The 1,167-nt window shown below is 45.7% G+C and overlaps 1 protein-coding gene and 1 long non-coding RNA gene across 3 annotated transcripts in view; both read right to left on the bottom strand.

Moving 5' to 3' along the window:
- The window catches only part of LOC106535519 (uncharacterized), a 3,385-nt gene extending 3,235 nt beyond the window's left edge, over positions 1 to 150 (bottom strand). The window contains exon 1 of the long non-coding RNA XR_001312451.1: positions 105 to 150. This is a non-coding gene — a long non-coding RNA (uncharacterized LOC106535519). The remainder of the gene's footprint in view (positions 1 to 104) is intronic.
- Positions 151 to 509: 359 nt separating this feature from the next.
- The window catches only part of pgap2 (post-GPI attachment to proteins 2), a 7,115-nt gene continuing 6,457 nt past the window's right edge, over positions 510 to 1,167 (bottom strand). For both annotated transcript variants that reach the window (XM_014032532.1, XM_014032533.1), the window contains exon 6: positions 510 to 1,004. In XM_014032532.1, coding sequence (XP_013887986.1) covers positions 874 to 1,004 — 131 coding nt within the window. In that variant the 3' untranslated portion in view covers positions 510 to 873. The remainder of the gene's footprint in view (positions 1,005 to 1,167) is intronic.

Raw genomic sequence — 1,167 nt, 5'->3', positions numbered from 1 at the left:
TAACCAACCTGATTCAAGATGGCCTCCAAAGCTAATAAACCTGATTCAAGATGGCCTCCAAAGCTAATAAACCTGATTCAAGATGGCCTCCAAAGCTAACCAACCTGATTCAAGATGGCCTCCAAAGCTAATAAACCTGATTCAAGATGGCCTCCAAAGCTAACCAACCTGATTCAAGATGGCCTCCAAAGCTAACCAACCTGATTTAAGATGGCCTCCAAAGCTAACCAACCTGATTCAAGATGGCCTTCATCTGTTACTATAAACAGTGGTCACAGGAAGTAGAGGAAAAGGGCGTGTCCTCAGGTGAGACTGATGCAGGTAAAACAAATCTGTTTACAGTCAGAATAGATCCGGATCAGTTCTGTTGATCTGGATCCGAACTAGTTTAAATCCTGCAGACTCAACAGGTCAGACCATTGATCTAGACCGTCAGGTAAAGGGCCTGGTGGTGTGCAGCGGCGCCCCCTGCTGCTCACCTGTAAGCCCACAGAGTCTGACACAGGAAGTGTTTAATAATAAATTTATTATGTGTGGTTGACTTAAAAACAATACAAACTGCTGTACTAACACACAGCTTTAGATCAGCCAGAGGTCTACAGAGACACAGGTTGAAGCTCAGCTCCTTTATATCCTTTTAGTTTGGTTTCCTCTTGTTGTTGCTTCAGTGTCTGAAGCAGAACTGTTTCTGGACCAGGTCCTGTCGGTCCAGGTTCTCACAGAAACGTATAAAAAATTAATCTGGGACTTTTAGTCCCACTTTGGGTTTAATGTCCCTCTGTCCCTCCATCTGATCAGACCTCAGGACCGTTTGTCTTCCAGTAGTGTGTCCTACTCCAGGTKTAATGTCCCTCTGTCCCTCCTGGTCTGAGCTCAGTACCGTTTGTCCTCTGGTAGTGTGGACACCATCACCTCCATGTTCCCAAAGTCCCAGAAGATCGTCATGTGGAAGGCCATGTTGGAGAAGACCACCAGGTACTCGAAAGCAGCAAACACAGTGTAGACTGCAGGACAGAGGTGGACAGAGACACAAAGTCAACATGTGAAGGACAGAGACACAGAGTCAACATCTGAAGGACAAGAAGTCAACATGTGAAGGACAGAGACACAAAGTCAACATGTGAAGGACAGAGACACAGAGTCAACATCTGAAGGACAAGAAGTCAA

Source organism: Austrofundulus limnaeus, unplaced genomic scaffold (assembly GCF_001266775.1).
Source record: "Austrofundulus limnaeus strain Quisiro unplaced genomic scaffold, Austrofundulus_limnaeus-1.0 Scaffold1477, whole genome shotgun sequence".
NCBI lineage: Eukaryota > Metazoa > Chordata > Actinopteri > Cyprinodontiformes > Rivulidae > Austrofundulus > Austrofundulus limnaeus.
This window is presented reverse-complemented; position numbering and strand designations above follow the sequence as displayed.